General features: G+C 40.3%; 1 protein-coding gene across 2 annotated transcripts in view; it reads left to right on the plus strand.

The window, feature by feature from the left end:
- The first annotated feature begins 320 nt into the window (after positions 1–320).
- The window catches only part of cbfb (core-binding factor subunit beta), a 31742-nt gene continuing 11945 nt past the window's right edge, over positions 321–20117 (plus strand). Inside the window, exons 1-4 of one of the 2 annotated variants that reach the window (XM_088997473.1) lie at positions 321–510; positions 583–716; positions 1174–1260; positions 7582–7698. In XM_088997473.1, coding sequence (XP_088853599.1) covers positions 639–716; positions 1174–1260; positions 7582–7698 — 282 coding nt within the window. In that variant the 5' untranslated portion in view covers positions 321–510; positions 583–638. Of the gene's footprint in view, positions 717–1173; positions 1261–7581; positions 7699–20117 lie in introns of both variants that reach the window. The other variant, XM_088997474.1, reaches the window with a different exon arrangement.

The raw sequence follows: 20117 nt of genomic DNA on the forward strand, positions 1-20117 counted from the left end.
GAGGGAGAGAAGGGGACAAGGAGAGAGAAAGAGAGAAGTAGAGAGGGAGCAAGAAAGAGAGAAGGAGATAAGGAGAGAGGGAGAGAGAAAGTGGGAAGTAGAGAGGGATCGGGAGAGAGAGAGAGAGAGAGAGAGAGAGAGAGAGAGAGAGAGAGAGAGAGAGAGAGAGAGAGAGAGAGAGAGAGAGAGAGAGAGAGAGAGAGAGAGAGAGAGAGAGAGAGAGAGAGAGAGAGAGAGAGAGAGAGAGAGAGAGAGAGAGAGAGAGAGAGAGAGAGAGAGAGAGAGAGAGAGAGAGAGAGAGAGAGAGAGAGAGAGAGAGAGGGGCACGGTCAAATTGATCTTCAGGCTTTTTTCCCTTGCCTGCGTGAGTCACTTAATAAGGCGCATAAGAAGGCAAAGTGGAGGACGCGATAGCAGCAACAAAAATCATTAGTCACGCGCTTGGGAAGCAGCATTTCACATTTCACCACATGAGGAAGACGCAAGCCGACTCACACACACGGAAGGGAAGTGAGTTGACAGACTCGAAGAAACAACCCCCCCCCCCTTAAAAAAGTTTGACTGCGCGGGTTCGTTTTATAGTTGATGGTGTGGAGGGGAAAAGCTGGGAATAAAGTGAGGAATCCACATTGGGAAAGATGCCGCGGGTAGTTCCGGACCAGAGGAGCAAGTTTGAGAACGAGGAGTTTTTCCGCAAATTGAGCAGGGAGTGTGAGGTGAGCGTGCACGCCAAAAATAAATACACGTACACATGAAACACAATTGGCTGTCTGATTGATGTTATCTTCATGTATTACTAAGTCAGATACCTTACAAATGCAGTTAATTGCTGTCTGAAGTGAAATAAAACACTACCACTTCTGCGATTTGACTCCATTGAAACAGTCGATATACAGTATACACCTTTTAATACCCAATACGTCCACCTGCATTTATTTTAACTTAGAATGAATATTTTAGAAATTGGTTTCCGACGGATTATGTGCTTTATTTCGTTGTTTTATTATATTTATTTTTGTTCTTTTGGAAGCACGGCCATTGAAAATCAAAATTCCTGTGAGTTATCCTAAAAAAACAGGTTCGTGTTGACTTTGCCTATCTAAAGGCGTCCTCCTGCCGACACGATGTGAAAATCGTCGCCGGGCTTCTCAAGATTCTGATGTTTCTTCTTAGATAAAATACACTGGCTTCAGGGACAGACCCCATGAGGAAAGACAAGCCCGCTTCCAGAACGCTTGCAGAGATGGACGGTCAGAAGTAGTAAGTGTCACGAAAGTGAACAGTTTTTTTTTCATTTAAATTCGTGGAATGCAGGGGTAAAATAAAAAAGACAAATAAATAAATACAAGATAACTATTCTGAGAAGAAATGTATAATGTCACACCAGGAAGTAAGCGAGTTGTCCATCATGCACCATCGGGGTTGACAGGTACTTCCTGCTATAATATTTATCCCACCAATAGGAGTGTGTCAGCTTTGTGCAAAAGCACAACTTGACATCGACACAGTGTCACCACAGCATATGGGCTGCAATATTATATATATAAAACAATATTACTAATTATAAGTATTCAGTTATGTCTTGGTAGACACGCGAGTGAGCTCAAGGGTGCAAAAAGCAGTATGTACAAAAAAGTCATGCCAGCTTCAAATGGATATATCTGATCAGGAATTAATGCATTTAATCCCATTTCAAATGTTATTTAATTCAGTTTGTGTGACTTTTCCGTTGATGACATAAACCCTTAATCTTAGGTTTTCTTGATGTAAAAGTGAACATTCTGCAAAGTCATTGTGTATTCCTTTCTATTATGGTGTGCTTCATCCTAATGTTGAAATTTGAGCTCAATGTTCAAAATTACATTTTGAGGATGATTTTGGAGATTGCATATGTTGCTTCTGCCTGCACCTGAGCCAGAGTCACGATTTGACAATGATTACTGTTTTCATCACGGTGTGAAAAATGACAGTTACATAAACCTGAAGCATTGCGAATACTGTCCTGTTATTTTGAAAGTAAATACAACAAACTCAACAATAGTTTGCCCTTTTTGTGTGTTCAAAATTACAAACAACAGCAACCATAATGAATTGTCATAATAAATAGTCAATTAAAATCCCAAGAATTATGTATTTAAATAACAATGGTAATAAACATGTGCAGTAACAACGTGCGTAATGCATTATGTTCTTTTAATGTTCATGGAGTGGTGGGGATGTGGCGGCAGGCGGTATTATCCAGACTAGAGCCAAGAAGTAGACGGAACCTTCTTTGACTTGAAGAATTTGGATTTGCCACTGACCTGCCAAAGTGACCAAAAATGGTCTCTTCTTTTGTAAGCATCTAGTAGTTAGTAACGACTTCTTATTGACTAATGTGTATTTCTTTATATTTAAATTGACTGATGGCCAACCCAGGGACGAGCTGTGGATAAATGAATGGATGATGTGGCCTTTTGACCAGAAATTTTCAATTGTAACACACGTGCACATATTTTGCAAGTGCAGGGTTATTAAGTTTGATTTAAATCTGAATGCAGTGAAATCCACCCACATTCTTACAAACAATTCAGTGCTTTTTTGATTAGCAGCTTCTACTCCGACACATTGGCAATGCTTGAATTGGTACTTGTTTATATCATTTCTAAGAGTTCCGGAGACAAAAGGTACCAAAAGGTACTGCCCACAACCACCGACTGTGGCGGCAGAGCAAAAACACAGACTTCTGCATAAAAATAGTCCATCGTTATAAACACTTTAGCTCTAGTTTTCTCTTTAGGTGAAAACAGAATATCAATACTCTACCCTCAACCAGTCATGTATGTCTTCTATGGTTTGCATCTGCTTCTTTCTTCGCCTGTTCACTGAAACAAGGTAACTAATGACCAGTCAGACCGAGAAGCTCTAAATAAAGAAATGAGTATACTTAAAACTTTAAATGGCAAAGTAAACAGTTTCAAATTGTCTCACTGTGATCAGTAAAGCATTAACAGTTTCATCTATATGTATAATATGTGGTTGATTTCTCAAGGGGAAAATGGGCTCGCTTTAGTTCCAGGTCTGTAAAGAAATTAAAATTAAAGCGATTTTTCATCTGTAATTGGGCAGCAAACAGTTCAGGGTGCCCCCACCTCCTTCCCAGAGATAGCCTGCGACCCAGCTGAGAATAATCACATCAGAACATGGAAGGACAGATGCTGGCTTTTAATCGGTATAATATATTTTTGTTGTATGATGTTATACCTGCAGACTTATTTAAAGTATTATCGAATTATACTCTCCAAAAAACAGTGACGTTTGGCAATCAAACACTATGACATTCCTTCAGTATTTTTACATCACCATCTCAACAGGGAGTGACGCTCCATCTTTCCTGGTGGATGGATGCGTCTGTGTGACCTCACTGCATTTATAGTATCTTTCATCGCTGTGACAATAGATGGCTTAAGTTGTAACAGGCTCACAGCAACTATGACATCATGCCGCTGATTGGCAGACTGTAAATCTACAGACCACCTGCTATTTTCACGGTCAGTGCAAACATCGAGCAGACAAGAAGATACCCAAGTCTGACTTCAAGGCTTCTTTTTCTAGCCATGTCCATCAGACAATATTTATAAATTCAATCACCAGATCTTCACTTTAGTGTTCTGACAAATTTGATGCTTTTGAAGTTCAACCATTGGTCAATTGTTTCAGTACAATTGCAAAATGTAAGTATTTAGACTCTGCGAGGGACACATCAAAAGCTAAGTGATGGTCAAGATCACTTAAAGAACACAACCGACACCATTTTTTTGTTTTCTAACTGACATCAGAAAAACGTTTTATAGCATCTAAAATACCCAAAACACGCAGGGTGATGTTTTTCGTCAAGTTAAAAACACCTATAAAAATCACTTAAAGTCTCCCAAAACTACAGTGGGGCCTCGGTTTACGAACACTTTGCCTTGTGAAATTTTCTGTTACGAACGTTAAATTTATGAAAATTAAACCTTGGCATAAGCACTACTTTTCAGGATACACATGGCGACCGCCCCACCACGGCTGGCGGGGTAATCTTCGGCGGAAGAACACCAAAGCACACGACCGAACAGCGCCCCAGCCGGCCTACCTTTCCACACCCCCTTTATCTGAATGCACACGTCGATCGTCTACAACGATACTTTTACTGTTACGGGACCGAAAAAGACCCCACCACAGGCTCGTGTTCAGCCGAAGAAGACACAAAACAAAATTACACTTGAGGAGAAGAAGGAGATAATTGGGAAACACAAACGAGGTGTGCGTTTGTCTGATTTAGCGGCCTGGTACCGATATGCTATGTCCACCATTGCTACCATCCTTTGCAACAAAGCTTTACACAAAGGCTTTATTTACTCGATGCTTTCACGTGACTAATGACACCGAACTATCCCTTAGGGATTATTGGAAAGACCATTTCAATGTGTATCATTGTGTTCAGCCTTTAGGAAAGGCTTGGCATGATGTTACCCTTTGATCCTTGAAAGCAGCATGGAAGAATTTGTGGCCCGCATGCATCCTTGGAAGGGACTTTGAAGGATTTGATCCTCATGACTCTGTTGTTTTGGACGACATTGTTTCCATTGGACAGAACTTGGGACAAGAATTGGATGAAGATGACATCGAGGAGCTTGTTGCTGACCATAATGAGGTCCTCAACACAGAGGATTTGATTTGCCTTCAAGAGGACAAGCAGAAGCAAGCCATTCAGGAGTTGTCATCTGAGGGCGAGGAGGAGGAGGTGGCTGCAGCATCAAGTGAGAGCTTCAAGGCAATGTTGGCTAAGTAGAATGATGTGTAGGCTTTTATTGAACAGTTCCATCCAGAAAAGACTGTGGCTATGAGAATCCTCAACAAGACGAATGATAATGTGATGCCTCAGTTTCGTACGACCTTACAAGTCAGAAAGCAACAGGTGTCAATTAAGAGCCATCAACGACCATCACAAATGTAAATAAAGTGACTTTGTTATACAGTGCAGTGTATTTCATTCATGACAATACAATAGCACATTTATTATACATAGAATAAGGTATGTTGTATGTAGTTTTAAAGCTTATTTAGTTGAAAATTATATTTTATGGAGACCTGGGAACGGATTATTCTCATTTTAATGGTTTCCTGTGGGAAATTAATTTTTGGGATACACACTTTGCCTTACACACTCTGACTGGGAACCAATTAAGTTCGTAAGCCAAGGCCCCACAAAATTGTCTGAGAAAGTTTCATTTTCAGATGGTCCCACACCCTTGTTCGTGACATCACGCCAAAAACAATGGCTTCAGATTCGGAGAAGATGCTTTCTTGTTACTCATCCAGTGATGAATATGATTCAAATAGTTCTGAAGAGGAAAGCACAAATGTTTACAATCGATTAAAGAAGTTCTTCCGGGTCATTTTGAGGCGTCAGTACGGATGTGTAGCACCCAGAACGTGCAGAAGATGGCGCCCAAGCTCCGTTGGAATTGGGCTGATTTGTTTGCGTGGAATTTGTGTCAGCGAATATCAAATAGATGCTCGGTGCAACACACAACGATTCACCATCGCATTATTGATGTGTTTTCCTTGTAATTTCACCATCAACACGGATCCACACGAAGTTTTCAGACCAAACAAAGTACCCAAAATGCATTGTGTGTCGCTTTCTCGGTCAGGGGCGTCCCTGTCGTGACGTGATGTCTGGAATTTTCACCAACCCAAAAACAAGACTTCTTGAATAGTCTTAAAACGTAAAATATAGCTATTGAGCATTTGGAGTGATTTTACAGATTTTGGACACAACTTGTCCGGAGGCGTCGGTTGTCCTTTAAGACTGGCAATGTCAAAGAGCTGTTTATTTGTCTCTTCCTAAAAAACTTTCTCTTTTATATCAAAGGAGATTTGCTCCCAATATCACAGTTAATTGTTGTAATATTGTCTTTGTGTTGTCATATTATTTGTGATTTAGTTTTTGTTGTACTTTTGTCTTCAATATGGTGCAGCGAGAGTGCCTTTCCAGCAGCTCATATATTTTATTTTTCTACTTCTTTCATTCCTTTCATCTCCCTTTCATAACTTTGCTGCTGTGAAATGTAAATTTCTCCACTGCGAGACTCTTCTTTTCCTTTCGGCTTTTCCCTTCCACTGCGAGACTAATACATGTAAATCCAATCCAAAAACAATGCAATATGTATGCATCTCATATTAAAGACCCGCACTGTAATCAGATTATAACATTTGATTTTGTATGAGGATTTTTTTTTCTTAATCAATTTTTGGTTAGCAATCTAGGAGTACGTGATGAGAAATCTTAAAATGTTCACTTTTGTTGTGATAGACGGGCCTTAGCATGCTCAGTATGTGTCGCAGTTAAAACAACTCTTAGTTTTCATGCCCTGCTGGACTCTGGTCTTTACCATCTCACTTCTATTTCCCTTCCCCTTTGTGTTGAACTTCTCTTTTGTCCCCCTTCCTGCCGTTGCCCATGTGCCCTCCATATTTCTTTCTCATCTTTCACTGTGTTCCTCCTTCAACCCCCACCCTCTCTTGCCTCTCTTTTCTTCCCTCATTTTCTCTTGCAGTAGTAGGCAGCAAATTACTGTCAGATGGTTGTAATCCAATACGTCAAATCGGGCAGAAATTAGGACTTGGGTGTTCTTAGATTCTCTCAAAGCGCGCGTGTGCGTGTGTGTGTGTGTGTGTGTGTTTGCGTGTGCGCGCGTGTGTGTGCGCGTGCGCACTACCGTAAAAAGCCGAAACATAATCATGGCATCCTTTATTATTTTTTTTGGAATGTTTTCATTACATATTCATCCTATGTTTTTACTCTTACATTTTGGCTTTCGCTTCCCTTCCTATCAAATATGACACAGTGCATAATTCATATGCACCCAGCTAAGATCCAGCCTAAATGTCCTTAGTATTGATCTGTCTCAGACACACATGCACCCACACGCACACACACACACACACATACACGCGCACACAAATGCATAAAAATGGAAATGTCTTACTTAATGTTCTGCCTGTGCAAATCGTTGCTCTCTGACAGAACAGTGCATTCAATCAATTTTTCATCTCATTTTGTTTTTCAGCGTGTGTGCGCAACAAAGCACCTGTAAGTGTGTTCTCCATCGAGAGCCTTGGAGCAATTTTAAAGACATTAAATAGTTAGAAAATGAGTTTAATTCATTTGAATATTCCAAAAAGGAATGTAAACACTTTAATGAACTCCATCTGAAAAGCCTTGAAAATTTGCCTGCAGGAATCCGACATCGGTACTCTATCATCTACTTTTGTACTTTAGGAGAAAAAATATCCCACACGTTGCTGCTATTTAGCGTCAGAGGTTTGATTTAACGCTCTGTGACTTTGGAGGAAATTGATAACCATTTAGCATGTTGTGCACAGTTTATTATTATTATTATTAATATTATTATTATTATTGTTATTATTATTACTCATCCATCCAGTAACTCATGCTGCAATCCTGCCCAAGTAATAAAGCATTTTTCTTGACAGACCTGATAAATCTATCTGGACTGTCGAAGTGTCTAATTTCCTTCTCCTTCTTCACAGGCCTTTGTTGCAACAGGCACCAACCTCTCCCTCCAGTTCTTTGCAGCCAACCTGCATGGAGATCAGAGGCAGGTTCCTACGAGGGAGTATGTTGACTTTGAGAGAGAGACAGGAAAGGTAGGGCTTTATGCACAAACACGAACACACTCTCTCATTTGTTTATCACATGAATGGAAGTACTGGTGAAGGAGTGCATTTTATACCGATCCCGATTGCGTGAAGGATTTTTGATTTGTTGTCGTTTTTTTGGATAAAACATAAAGCAGTGGTGATCCTCCAATTGCCTACTACAAAAAAATGTCCAATGAATACAACTGATCCAAGAGGTCACAAAAGAAGAACCGCATGCCAGTTTTTAGGATTTCACAATAAGAAAGAAACTGAATGAACATGGAATGGCACAGGTCCAAAACATTTGGGATAATATTCTCTGGACTGATGAGTTATAGGTTGAATGATTTGAAAGGTGTGTCACGTTACAACTGTCTTCAACGTAACACAGCACTTGAGAAAAATAACATACTACTAACAGTCAAACATGGTGACCGTCATGGGGGAGGTCTTTGTTTTATTTGTTTCCCGCCTCCAACACAACTGATTCAAATCATCAGAATCATTATCAGGAGAGCCTGCTGAAGTTGACTTGAATCCAAATGTTGTGGCTTGAGTTATTGCTGCTCATGCCACTTAGCAGTTTTTTTTTTTTTTTTTTTTGACGACGATACTAGTGCAGCGTGTTCTACCGGAAACAAATTCCTTGTGTGTTCTACATACTTGGCAATAAAGATGATTCTGATTCTGATTCTGATGGTGGCCCAACCAGTTTTTAGGTTGCTGGGTTAAGTAAATACACCTCCATTCAGGGCCCGTGGCATTTAGCTTTGAAAACATATTTTTTTTAAATTATAGTACAGTAAAGTCTTGTTATATCAATATTCTCGGGAGTTAGAAAAAATATCGATATAACCGTACTGTCGATACATCCGTCCTGCACCGAACTGCATTAAGGGGGGGGGGGGGGGCACACGTAAACGGGGTATCTTTGATATGGCATGTCATTTTATCATTGGGTTCATGGATTGCGTATCTAACATGCTTTTTGTACAGTAGTGAAGTGAAAAATAAATTTGTGCATAAAGTAAACTTTTTTCACTTTTTTAATGACTATTTCCTTTCAAAAATGCCACCAATGCAAATTCCTCGCATTCTATTCACACGAAACCACGAAAAAAACAGTGATTGTTGCAAGCGATAAAGATACATCTGAATGATACACAATTAAATACAGTACATGCATGAAAAACCAAAACTGCAACGTTTACATTACTTACGTTGATGAAGTATGTTTGGTCTGAGAAGCGTGTTGCGCCCAAAATCTGCCATTAGATGGCATCCAAGCGCCATATAAGAAACGGAGGTGGCCATCGGGAGTTCGCCATTTTGTGCCTCTTTTTTTTTTTGGGGGGGGGGGGGGGGGGGGGGGGGGGGAGATGTTCCCCCAATGTTGCCTCAAAATGGCACATATAATTGTTTAATCAATTGCAAACTTGTATGCCATTGTTGTAGACGGTAGAAAATGTCGTCTGGTACACAGGGAGCTGGTCACGTTACAAACTCACGTCACCATGTCACGTGACCAAGTCGACCGATACAGATTTCGATAATGGAGGTACTGTATGGAAACCCCTAAGCAAATATCGATTCACAGTAAGTATCTTTTGTATCGATATGTACATAGCAAAATGGCCGGCGGGAGATGAAAAAGAGCACCGTAGTAACCGGATTATCATAAAAACCACGAATCGTACTAAACGGAACTAATTGTACATAAAAAGACTAGAAATGTGCATGGGAAATGAAAATAGTGTCATAATAAGCATTGTTATCAATATAAACGATATCGATATAACGAGACTTTACTGTAATTTAAAAATAGCATTTAGTGTTGAGTTATCTTTGTCTGGGATTTACATTAGTTTTAATTGAAGTATGTTTTCTTGCCAATGTATTTAAAGGAGAAATCTAAACAAATTAAAAGCATAACATTTTGCGAAAATACCACGCGTAGGGTGGGGTGACCTGTGATGTCATTGAATCTCTGTGCGAATGTTTGGATGGGAAATGGGGCAGACAATATCTTCTGCAAGTGTTTTCCTCTGACTGTGTTTTACTGTTCTCCCGGGATCCATTAATGATTTAAAAGTGACCGCTTTGTATTTGGATTTGGATTTGGATTTGGATTTGGATTTGGATATGCCTTTATTAGTCTTGCAGTGGAGAAATTTACATTTCACAGGCATAGGTTAGAATGTTAGGACTAAAGATGGAAGACACAGTAAAATGTAATCTTGTTTGATTCATTTCTACCTTTATCTCTAATTGGTGTGACCCTCATTTCGGAGAAGTCACAGAGGTGGCATCACTGCTATGCTCCCATTCATGAGGGTGATTGGATTCACTCGAAATCACAGCCAACGTAAAATAACCAGAGAAGATCAGACAACATTTTGGCAGAATGCTGCTGCTCTGATTGTTAATTGTCTCCCTTGACACCTCGACTAAACTTCTAGTGTGTGTGTGTGTGTGTGTGTGTGTGTGTGTGTGTGTGTGTGTGTGTGTGTGTGTGTGTGTTGTGTGTGTGTGCGTGTGCGTGTGTGTGTCTGTGTGTGCGTGCGTGTGTTTGTCTGTGTGTGTGTGCATGCGTGTGTGTGTGTGTGTGTGTGTGTGTGTGTGTGTGTGTGTGTGTGTGTGTGCGTGTGTGTGTGTGTGTGTGTGTGTGTGTGTGTGTGTGTGTGTGTGTGTGTGTGTGTGTGTGAAAAGGCCGCTCCATGGACACTGGCCAGCTGAAATGCATGCTGGCTGGCAGCTCATTAAAAATGCAGTCTGTCGAATCGATGGACCTCCTTGCCCCAGAGCTGACGGACTAATCTCAATTATTTAACATGAGTGCACTGATGGTTTGCAACTGAATGTTGAGATGACGACTGTTGCGCTGCGTAATTAGGGGTGTGAGAGAGAATGACATAGGCAATGTTAGTATATGCAGTGTGTTTAGGAGCTATGCATGAGTGTGCGTGTGTTTGTGTGTGTGTGTGCGTGCGTGTGTGCGTGTGTGTGTGTGTGTGTGTGTGTGGGTGGGTGTGCGTGCGTGTGTGTGTGTGCGTGTGTGTGCGTGTGTGTGTGTGTGTGCGTGTATGTGTGTGCGTGTGTGTATGTGTGTGTGCGTGTTCGTGTGCGTGTTCGTCTGCGTGTGTGTGTGTGTGTTAGTTGATAGCGCCTTCTTTGTTGCATAGGTCTGTGCTCACAGATCTATGAAGTTTTAATGAGGCTGGGAATATCACTATAAAGCAGTTGCACCGTTGTTTTGCAAAAGCAAAGTCAAGGACACATTGACCATTGAAATAAACATGATATGCCGGTCAAAGATTTTTTTCAGAAATGTGCAAGTTTCATATCAGGTTGCAATTGTTTATGTAAATGTTACGTTTGATGGAAGGAAACAGACAGAGAGACATGATGTGTGGTTTTCTGCAATGTTTATTTTTAAAGGCAGTTATTCATTTCAGCCTCAACAGAGTCTACTTTTTAGGTAGTAATCTGAGACATGCAGCTTTCGTTTGTTCAAATCACATAATATGCACATGTGTGCACACGTACACATGCATAACATTCACGGCTCGATTTGATTCACTACACTAATTTCAGGATATTTTTAGGTATTTTCTTTGATTGCTAAGCTAGATTTCATTTTGGGGAAAAACAATTACTTAGATGTGTATCACTTTACTCTAATTCGTTTCTCGGTCTTGAATATGTTTCCATTCCCTGCAATGTCAACTTTTACATTGTATTTTGTATTTGTACAAAAATCCAAATTACAACTGAATGGACTTACCATTACACAACATAGTTTATTCGAACAAGTATGAGACAAATCATCATGCAATTACACTTTTGAAGTTAGATTGATCAAGTCAAACAACATGTAAGGAGCAGGCACTTTCTTTTTGGGTTCTTATTTAAAACCCATTCTGAACACTTTAAGTGTACTACTTATTGGACTGAAGCTAATTTCACGATTGCCATGGCAGTGTGTTTGTATGTACATTAATTATATCGACTTGAGTTACTGGGCGGCCCGCAGTTCATTTGTCTGCTTCACAGTGCAGAGGCGCAGGTTTCGATTCAGGCAACGACCTTCCTGTGTAGAGTTTGCATGTTTTCTCCGTGCCTCAGTGGATTTTCTCCTGTTACTCCGGTTTCCTCCCACATTCCAAAAACATGCATGGCAGGTTAATGGAACACTCCAAATTGTCCCAAGGTGTGAGTGTGGGCGTGGATGCTTGTTCATCTATGTGTGCCCTGCAATTGACTGGAAACCAGTTTAGAGTGTCCCCCGCCTACTGCCTGAACACATTTGGGACAGGCCCCAGCACACCCCATGATTCTTGTCAGGTCAGGAGAAGAAGATCAGAAAAAGAATGGATGGATGGATGGATGGATGGATGGATGGATGGATGGATGGATGGATGGATGGATGGATGGATGGATGGATGGATGGATGGCCAATAACACACACAGAAGAACCAGATTACGATAGTGGGCACACACATACTTCCCTCTGACTGACTGCATCACACATATCAATGCGCATGTGCAAATTCTGTGAACAAAGTGTATGCATTCCACAAATCCACATCAATTAATCAAGGTTTAAAATGCTTAAATAAAAAGAAGATCCTATTTATCTTAAAGAAGAAATCAAATTGTTTATTTATTTATGTATGTGTTTATTTATTTAATTGTATATTTTATTTCATTTTTTATGCCGTATTAGCAGTGTTTGTGTCATTGGGGCTAACGACGAGAGAAGTGCAGAAAACTGTGCAACAGTTATCATGAACACTTATAGTTGTGTTTACATGCTTCAAGCACATAATGTCTGGGTGTACTTTCAGTGAATTTGCAGGGCATTCAGACTTACTACACTCAGCTTCCTTTGCTAACTTTACAATGAACATGTCGACCACTCGATCCAGACCACTGTCTCGAACATGTCACCCACGTATTGTTGCATGTACACATTTTCATTTATTTCTATATTTATATGTTGTTCTTGTGTGTGTTAGTCTTGGGAAAGTTTATATGAAAATCCACCGTGCTCGTCAGCCACACCCAAACACTGAAAATGACAAACCAAAGCAGCAGGAGCTCATTCTGGTTACTTGAATTTTGTGTGTGTGCGTGCATGTGTGCGCGTGCGTTTATGTGCGTGAAATGTGTCTGTGCGCGTGCATTTGATTGTGTGTGTACGTGTGTGTGCGCGCGCGTGTGTGTGTGTGTGTGTGTGTGTGTGTGTGTGTGTGTGTGTGTGTGTGTGTGTGTGTGTGTGTCTGTGTCAGAGACACATATTCATATGCCCTTTCAGGCCCATCTGGAGACAGTTTTAGTGTTAGCAGCTAACAAGCTAGTGAGCATTGGCTTCTCTGAATTGTAAAACATAATGACTCATTTTAATAACAATGATGAGCGGATTAAAAAAAAATAGTGTTTGTCATGGCAGCAAGTTTGAATATTGGTTAACGTTTCCATTTCAGTCATGAGATCCAGTTTCAAAAATTATTTTTGGAATACTGTATCTCATTGAACAATTTGCTGGTTCTCATCCTGCATTCCAAATGTATTGTGAAGAATCTCATTTGCACACAAATTAACTGTGGCGAATAACATGTTCGGGAAAATGTGTCAAAAAAGTAAATATTCACAGACCATACTCAAGCCTAATTTCCCCCAGACTTCAATGAAAAAATCCATTGTAAGAAAACATTGTAAATATGAGTTTGAATTATTTTTGGCTATTGGACTGGCGACAAGTCTTGGATACACCCGGCTTTATTTTTTAAGTCTGTCAGTAAAGTCTCCAGTTTCTTTGAATGAAGTGATAACAGTTCCTTTAATCTATTACACAGTATTCTTGTTGATACCTATAAATCAACGTTAGGAGAGACCAAGAGGGAACACATTGGACTCTTCTCCAACTGTAGAAAAAAATCTCTTTTGGTGCTCCTAGATGCTTTCAGCATGTTTGTAAGAATGATAGGAAGCCTCATTCTTGCCCAAGGAATCAAATATCTTTTCAAAGGTTGTAGCAAGTGCGGTTCTTGTGTGTAGAGATCATGTTTTGAATCAGGGTTGAAACAGGAAACACTGTTGTTCTGTGATTTATTTGAACTGCATAATCGGGATGTTGAACAGAATTCAGTGAGGTCTGGGAGAAAAAAGCTGCCAGAAATCTATTTTGTTTTTGTTCATCCTTTGCAGTTGTAGCTTGCAAGCCGATGCTCAGTTACAGGCTGAAGATGCTCCTTTAATGAGGTACTGCAGGATAATGGTGAAATGTCAATGTTAAAGATTTTGTGTAGCTTGTCCCATCTCAAACCGTAAAGGACTCCTCTGAAATGTTTTTCTGCATGCATGCATAGTTGCCTCCATAAGACTTGTATAAGTACACTTTTTTGTAAAAAAAAAAAAGATTACTGTTTGTGTACTGTTTCCGGTTCACCCTTTGCAATTTTTTTCTGAGTTACGGCCTTGTTTTGCTTTATTAATCTGTGCTTTTGCAGTTTGACCGACTCATTGTCCAATGTGTCTTTCTTGTCCAGTTCTAAATTACACATGCTACTTCTCATTGGACCCATCACAGACGTTGCCATGTGTTAAATATATTCCCAATGAAATATATCAATTTAGAGGTCTATTTTCCAGTTGAATTTTTCACAGATAAACTATTTAATTTATATCACAATGAACACATTTTGTTTTGTTTTTTGGTTGTATTGCTGTTATTTTGAATAGTTGAACAAAGGAAAGGGTATTCTGACCCTTACGGTAAATTAAAGGTATGATTTATACGTCCATATCTTATATAAACAGATATTTGCTATTTGATTGTGAACCAGTACCTCGAAGCATTTTTGTCCATGCCAGATAAGAAGTATTTTGAACAGAAGCTGCGCCAAAGGTTTTTCACTAGTGACTAGTGACTAGGTGACATCATCAAAGTCTCCCCCACAAATTGCTTCCCTCTTTTACGGCTGCTTTCAGGGTCTCCCTCTTAGCAAAGGCGAGTGTAGCATAAAACACACGCACATACTTGCATGCCATCCAGGTTTCATATTTCCTGCCAGAGGCTGAGGAGCAGTGACCACACCCATTCACACAATGCACTGCACCACATTCAGCCCACATCCTCTGTTAATATACTCCCAATGTGGCTGTGTTGGACCGTATCACTTTGTACGTTGAGGTAGAGAAATGTGTATTGTCAGAGAGATTCACAAACAACTGACAGTGACACAAGGTTCGATGCAGTGAGAGCTCAGGCAGGTGTGACATCCAGCATGTTTGTGTCAGCTGCATTCCACTGTTGTATGTCCTTCCCATCCAGTAACCGTGGGAGGGGAAAAATACTGTATGCGAGACAGTTTACCCGGCTCGTCATTAGAGTCAGGCCTAATTATCGTTTGGGTGGCAGGTCATTAGTTAAAAAATAATAATAATATTACATTTTAATTTGATTTCAGATTTTTGGCAAACCTTTTTTAATCTTTTGTCACAAAACAGCACAGGACATGTGTGAAAAAAAAACAATACTTGTTGACACAGGAAGTGAAACGAATTGGCTCACTTACCCATTTTTGACAGATTACATCACAATGCAAAGTCCAGTGAATGATGAATAAGAATTTTATGTGCATTTGCATATAATTTCCATGTCCGTGAAAGCCATTGGAACAAGCAGCTGTTGGCTCAGACAAAGAGGAACCCAAATGCATACAAGCTCACAATGGAGAGTCAAAAAGAAAAACAAAAACATCTTCCGCTGAGCCATTATAAAATTATATGCAATAGCAATCATAAGGAAACGGCTTTCAGCGTTTTAATTCAGAACAAAAAGAAACAAATGTCAGTGTTGAAAAAGTGTGTCGAATAGTTTGAGGAACTGTGTGTTCAGGGGGTCGTCAAAGGGATTTTGGAAACGCAACAAACATTTTCACAAAAAAATGGTACAGGCTTATGTAGGATCAAAATGTGTATTTTACATTCATAAATCTATAATCTACAACAAATTATTATATTCTCTCAAATGAAAGTTTTCATACTCTGAGTGGGTTCTTATTGACTTTCAGAAAACCAAGCAAATGTGGAAGTGTGCGTGTGCGTGTGCGTGTGTGTGTGTGTGTGTGTGTGTGTGTGTGTGTGTGTGTGTGTGTGTGTGTGTGTGTGTGTGTGTGTGTGTGTGTGTGTGCGTGTGCGCGTGTGTGAGCGTGTGTTTTAGTCTCTGTATTTACAGTGTGTGTGTGTGTGTCTTCTTTTTCAACTCTCACTGTGTCTGTGTGGGTGTGTATGGCATACAAAGGACCTGTAATGCTTGCTCTGTGGTTTGGAACGAGGTTTGCCACTAAGATGGTTTTTCTTTACCTGCTTCTGTCATCCCAAGCACACACATACGCACACACACGCATACACAAACACACGAGGACACACACGCATATACAAACACACGAGCACACACACGCACACACAGAGAAAACTTAATCAACACCCCTCAATTTGTCTTCCTCCCCTAAAATTGATTGTGCCGTGTCTGAGGAGGATCAAAAGATATAGCGTTGTTTTTCAACAAACACAATCGATGGAACTTAAGGAGGGTTCTGAACCTAAAATTCGAAACGATAGTTTATATAGGGTAGAGAATGTCAGCATCAGTTCCTCATAAGCAGTGTGATTAATCCCCCAAACATCAGAACTGACGTGACATCAACACAGTGTTTGTGTCATGTTCAAGTAGCTATCTGTGAAAGGGTCTCGGCGTGTGTGTGACTCAGGGATGACTAATGAGACAAATACTTCCTTAATGTCCTTCCAATGTGTGACTCGTGTTGATCCACTGACGCATTGATTCACATTGATGGAACACAACTTCTATCACGTTGTGTGACGAAAGTGTGTCCATGCATTGGGGGCACATAATGTCACTGTTAGAATTGCAGGACATAGATGCCTATTGTCTGACGGCCACTCGTGGGCATTATTTCGTGTCTTATGGGCACTTGTTAGATGCTGACTGGATGGTTGGCGTAAGACTGAGTGAGAGATGCTGTGCCAACTCTTCACTCCACATCTGTGTCGCACACTGTCCGCCAACACTCACTGTGTCACGCACGCACTCAGGAACACACACCAGACCCATCCCCAGACCTCAGACTTTAAATGCATGAGGGGCCCCATTTATTATGAATACCCTACAGATAGACTTTACTTTGCTCCTTATGTGTGATGCTACTGTATTCGATTTTGCCCAGCACTGCCAATCTCAGGCAATAGTCCAGAATGGCACCCTTTGTGACAACCACTTTCAAATATTAACATAGATAACATTGACAGTACATTTAAATCGAACCCATCTTGAATAGGTCCACACCGACCATTTTGGGTTTGTTAAAGTCTAGAGATTTGGGAAGATGCCTCTTTCATTTGATGCTTGGAGATGTATCATCAATCCACAACTCATTGAGTCAACACCAAACCATTGTTTTGCACAATCTAACGAAATGCTGCTTTGTTGCTGGAAACTGCAATCAATACTCACCAATATTTCTGTGGGCATGAGGGGTGACTAATTCAAGTCCCTTGGTTTAAAAAATTGCTTCTGCTTCAAGTACTTATTTGGTAACTTTTGTTCATATTATGCATGACAATAGCATGCGGTGAGAAAACCAAGCTAAAAGAAAACAACACTTTTATTTACCAAAGATTACATGGACAGCAATGCCTTGTCACACTTTAATTTGAAGTTGTTTCCGGTTTTGTGCAGTGGTGTGGCTCCTGCCTTGATTTGTTTTTCCTACGTAAGTTCAGGACAGTTTGTATTGCTATCACAAATTGTTGCCACAAATATCAGCACACTGCCATGCTGGAATCCCATTCATCCGCTAAATAAGATGCTTTCAAAAAAAAAGATTACGATGAAATCAACATATGGCGTGTGTTGCCAGCGCGTGTTACCAGCATTATCGAGTAGTAGTGCTTTGCAGCTAGCCTCAAAGCACATGCCCCATATTGGTAGGAAATGTTTCAAAGGTAGTTTAAGTGGTGAAAATGACTCAACCCACTTTTGTTGACACTTTGACACAGTTTGAATTTCTATTGATCAACCTAGCTTACCCGAATGTGCTGCTTTATCCACTAAACCGCCAGCATTATAATTTCCGGGGAGAACATGTAAACTCCACACGGAGCTGGAATTGAGGGTCGTCCAGTGGGTAGTGCGTCGACCTCACAGTGCAGAAGCTTTGGTTTCAACCCTCTGCAACGCTTGTGAGGATAAAGCACATGGGAAAATGAAGAAATTAATATGTCTAAATAGATAGATGGGTAAATAGATCAGGAATTTCATCACTATGTTGCTTACTGGTAACAGCACATTGCTTCCTGTACAGTACACTAGCTTCATCCAATCAAACAAATGCTTTCAAGACCAACCACATAACCAAACTCCTCCATTTTTTTTGGAGGAGGCTGAATTTTGCGTCGCATTTTGCTGTTTTCTCTTTCCATTTTTTTGGTGAGTGTGTGCGTGTGTGTGTGTGTGCGTCTGTGCGTGTGACTGTGGATGTGTGTGTGTGTGTTAGCAAATGGATGTGGGGGTTGACATGGTTCTCAGAGGAAGTCTGTGGTTGGACCGTTTCTGCATATTTTCCCCTCATACAGACAAAAAGTACACACACACACGCACGCACACACACACTCACACACACACACAAAGATTTTCCTTGTCAAGGAAAATTAACTTTTCTTTTTAAAGTATCATTCTGCTCCAATGACGTGGAAGCCATCCCTCGCTTTCTGCTACTCATATTTCGCTTCTCTCCTTGTCTTTAACACAAGCACACACATCTGACTGGAATAAACATAAAAACCCACAGCCTCTCGGGGTGCGGTCCCCTTACATCCTCTGTGCACTGTGAGTAGCTGTGGTAAAAGAGGTCCCTGTCTGAGTTCCTCTATGAATAACTTTGGAGCCTGGCGCTGTTAAAAAAAAAAATAATAATAATAATACGGCAATGTTCCATAACATGTCCCCTTTAAAGGACAACCGACACCATTGTTTCCTAACTGACATCAGAAAAATGTTTTATAGCATCTAAATACCCAAAACACGCAGGCTGATATTTTTAGTCAAATGAAAAACACCAATAAAAATGACTTAAAGTCTCCCAAACCTACTTCAAAATGATCTGAGAAAGTTTCATTTTCGGAAGGTCCCACCCCCTTGTTTGTGACGTCACACCAAGACATCTTGCCTTGCTCGAGAATCAAAACAATGGCTTCAGATTCGGAAATGATGCTTTCTTGTTACTCATCCAGTTATGAATATGATTCAAATAGTTCTGAAGAGGAAAGCACAAATATTTGCAATCGATTAAAGAAGTCCTTTTGGGTCATTTTGAGGCATCAGGACTGATGTGTAGCACCCAGAACATGCAGAAGATGGCGCCCAAGCTCCGTTGGAAATGGGCTGATTATCTGCTGCGAATTTGTGTCAGTGAATATCAAATAGTTGTCTTGGTGCAACACAACGATTCACCATCACGTTATTTCTGTGTTTTCCTTCTAATTTCGCCATCAACGCGGATCAACACGAAGTTTTCAGACCAAACAAAGTACCCCAAATGCATTGTGTCGCTTTCTCGGTCAGGGGCGTTCCTGTCGTGAAAGACAAGACTTCCTGAATATTCAGCGTGAGTCTTAAAACGTAAAATATAGCTGTATGCGGTGGAATATTTGTAAAATACGTTCAGTCGAAGTCAGTTGAAGTTATTTTACAAATTATGGACACAACTTGTCCGGAGGCGTCAGTTATCCTTTAAGACATTCTTTTTGTAACCATATTTCCAATCATTTCTGGTGGTAAATATGTTTTTGAAATATTGAAAATTGTGTTATTTTCACCCAAAGAAGTAGATTATTTTTACTTTTGGCCATTGAGAAATCAAAAAACATAAATAATAAAAAGAATCATATTTAACTGTCACTCTATCTTGAAAGAAAAGCCAATTTTGTTAAAAATAAAGTGGAGGTAGATAGTTTTCACATTGACTGTCCTTATAAGTTCAGTAATGCTTTGAGCATGAAAACAGTATTCCTTTGGAAAAAACGCCACAAAGTCAAAGCCACTCAAAGTCACTCATAATGACATTGCCATAGAAAACATAGTGAAACAGAAAACAATTAAGGCCATGTGTTTGTGCCCAACTTAACAGGAAGTGTAGCGCAAATCTATGGTCATGGGAGGAGCTTCCCTTATTTTGGTATTTTCACAAACGCCTACAGTTAGAAACGAGCATTTGCGCCATTATGGGCGTGAATACACCGGATTGGCCTCCCGCCCAGTGAAATTGGTTCGTCTCATTCCTTGTCAATTCAGCACAGGACAGGTGCACAGTCAACATGAGAGTAGCTGAAACTGACTC

This window comes from Hippocampus bargibanti, linkage group LG05 (genome assembly GCF_051943395.1).
Source record: "Hippocampus bargibanti isolate YZ-2025 linkage group LG05, ASM5194339v1, whole genome shotgun sequence".
NCBI classification, from domain to species: Eukaryota; Metazoa; Chordata; class Actinopteri; order Syngnathiformes; family Syngnathidae; genus Hippocampus; species Hippocampus bargibanti.